Source organism: Palaemon carinicauda, chromosome 8, assembly GCF_036898095.1.
Source record: "Palaemon carinicauda isolate YSFRI2023 chromosome 8, ASM3689809v2, whole genome shotgun sequence".
In the NCBI taxonomy this organism is placed as follows: domain Eukaryota; kingdom Metazoa; phylum Arthropoda; class Malacostraca; order Decapoda; family Palaemonidae; genus Palaemon; species Palaemon carinicauda.
The window spans coordinates 11,089,436-11,092,415 of record NC_090732.1 but is presented as its reverse complement, the minus strand read 5'-3'; the positions used below and the strand labels follow the sequence as shown (position 1 = coordinate 11,092,415).

The 2,980-nt window shown below is 38.5% G+C and overlaps 1 protein-coding gene across 1 annotated transcript in view; it reads right to left on the bottom strand.

Annotated features, from left to right (window-relative positions):
* The window catches only part of LOC137644789 (uncharacterized), a 21,220-nt gene extending 18,526 nt beyond the window's left edge, over window positions 1-2,694 (bottom strand). The window contains exons 1-2 of the mRNA XM_068377685.1: window positions 2,450-2,694; window positions 1,751-1,998 (exon numbers count right to left, since the gene is read on the bottom strand). Coding sequence (XP_068233786.1) covers window positions 1,751-1,998; window positions 2,450-2,521 — 320 coding nt within the window. The 5' untranslated portion in view covers window positions 2,522-2,694. The remainder of the gene's footprint in view (window positions 1-1,750; window positions 1,999-2,449) is intronic.
* Window positions 2,695-2,980: the final 286 nt, after the last annotated feature.

Here is a 2,980-nt window from a genome sequence, read left to right as displayed (position 1 = left end):
ATTGGTTTGCAAGTAAGTTCCTTAAATAAAAGATTTTAAACGCTTCTAGATCATTTAAAATCAATACTTTATGCTAGTGACTGCATATGTAGTTTGTCTATACTTTTATTCAAAATGTTTTATTTTACTTTCCTCGCAAATGTTATGCATTGAAGGCAAGGTTATATTGTGTTCTAATACATCTACAGATCGAAATTCATGTTCTCTTTCTCCTTGAACAAGCTGAGGTTAAAAGCGGAGTAATAACGGAGAAATGCGTTCCGTTAAGAAATTAGCACAGATCGATGTAAACGAACATGCGAATTCAGTTTGGTGTTCGCGTGCTACAAGAGCAAATGGTTTTCAACAAACTTGCTCTAATGAAATCACACGTCTGGTTAGAATGTGCGCGTATTGTAGTTTTTGAGGGGGAGGGGAGTTTGGAGGAGGTGGGGTTTTTGGAGGGGGTAAGGGTTTGGGGAGGGGGAACTGTAGAAACATTCGTTTACATATAGAATTCATGGACATTAATGCTACTTCTTTCAGAGTTTTGAATGTGTTCACGACTTGAATAAAACTGTGAGACCTCAACTCATCAACATCTACTACACCTATTGACGCAAAGGGCCATGTAGGCCTGGGTCTTCCAACTCTTATAGTGCCTTGTGGTGCCCAGTTTGATGAACTAATCTCTCTTGGGGAGTGCGAGATCTGAACTAATTCAGTTAAAATAGAAATGTCATCAGAGACGATCCAATTTTGATAGACCTTATGGAATGGGAGGTAACCAATATGGTTAAGTACCGAGAAGCAAACTGAAAAACTAACGGCATATATGAATTAAGAATTCGCTGAAAAAAAAATGTTTAAACAAACATAAAAAATACCGAATGAAAATTTCAAAATTGAACCTGTCGTAGTAAACTTAATTTTCTCCCATAACCTGATTTAATTTTTTCAGCACTTTATAAAATTTGCTTTCTGCTCGCTTGATTTCTGGTTAACAAAATATTCATTACATAAATTCCTGTGATCAAAATAATTTTTGAGAAAATTTCAAATGAAGGTGGTTTGCTTGTCAATAGGGTTGATTTCTTTGGACATCCGTTTTAGGAATAATTTTGTTTTCCGGAAAAGAATCTTCAAATCTTAATCCTGACTTAGATATCCCTAAGTTCAATTTAAATGCTTGTGTTGAATAGCGAAGTTGATAAGCCGTGGAAAATAATTCCATTTTATGAATAGCTGAACAGCCAAATTATGTAAACATGGAAAATATTTATTTGAAGAGAGAGAGAGAGAGAGAGAGAGAGAGAGAGAGAGAGAGAGAGAGAGAGAGAGAGAGAGAGAGAGAGAGAGAGGTGGATTATTGGTATATCACTGCTTGAAATAAGAAAATAGTAGGTGTAGTAAACATTACAGAGATGATAGGAATGTCACGACTGGGATGGTGTGGGCACGTATTGAGAATGGTTGGTGGGGAGGGAGTGAGGAGGGTTTGGGAGGAACCTGTTAGGGGTAGAAGATCAAGAGGGAGGCAGAGAATAAGATGGCGAGATAAGGTGAAGGATGATATGCAGAGATGTTTGGTGGACGAGGATGCCTTTGATAGATGGCATTGGAGAGAGCACAATCAGGCAACCAACCCTTTAATGTAGGGAGAACTGTGAAGAAGAAGAAGAAGAAGAGAGAGAGAGAGAGAGAGAGAGAGAGAGAGAGAGAGAGAGAGAGAGAGAGAGAGAGAGAGAGAATAACAAGTTCATCTGCTTACGTCATTGGGGTAAGAGGGAAGATGGTATCTGGAAGCCTCTGATTGGACGCTGGAGTACGTGGTGCCATACTGCTGGGTGTCTCGAGGGACCTCCTTCGTTGCAAATATGAAGGTATCGTTGTATTGTTTGGAGATCCAGTCCCTTTCAAGAGAGGGTTGCTCAAGGAGGAGGTGCGACTTAGAGGCGGCAGCCTCATCGTGTTGATCATATCCTCTAGCCTCGCCCGACGGGCTCTGATGGATTCAATCTGATAAAGAGATTTGTGGATTATTTAACCTGCTCCCATTGTTGCCTATAGTTGCCGCGAAGATTCTGGATGAAATAAGCTCCACCCTTTTATGACGTCATAGCCAATCACGTTGTCTCCCACGTTAGCAGTGGTTATAATACATCCCCTTACAAATTTCCTACTATACTAACTTACAATCATTTTAAGGAGATGTGTTGTAACCGCTGTTACCGCGGGAGATAACGTGATTGGCCATGACGTCATAAGGGGGCGGGGCTTATTTTGCCAGGAATCTCTGTGGCGACTATAATGTCTATATACTTTCATGTTATAACAATATCAGCTAAGATTTTGTAAAGGGCATGTTTACTTTCATTATAAGAGCTCCAAAATACATATACTGATTCCGAAATGGAATATCAGGAAAAAGAAATTACAAAAGAAAGTTTTGAAGAACACTGCAACTTACATCCATGGTATTATTTGAAATCCTGATTTCTTTTCCTCCTCGACGTACTGGAGGAGTCAGTGGGCTGAACATTTTGCAGGTAAAGGAATTGAAGTCGAAGTCAAGAGATGGAAGGAGTCCTATTCTACTGGACACTAGGGATGCGTGAAGGCTCTCCTTGTAAAAGTTCCTCCTGCCCTCATTTCCATTTTACTGATTATTTGTTGGTCTTTCATTCTTCCGCATGAAATAATAGCAGGCGATTTAGTTGCCTGAGAACAAAATTTAGAATTACGTAAAACTCTTATGATAATCAATGTAATGTTTTAAGAAAAAATTGTCGAAATAAACTCATGGAAAAAAATCTTTGAAGGCTAAGGTTCCAAAATGCTGAAGAACACAGCTGTACATATATGGTGAATAAATTTTAGGTTTATTTAGGATAATTAATGTAATGTTTTAAAAGAAAATGATCGAAAAGAACTCATAGAAAAAAAAATCGTTGAAAGTAAGGTTCCCAAATGTTGAAGAATAAAACTGTACATATATGGT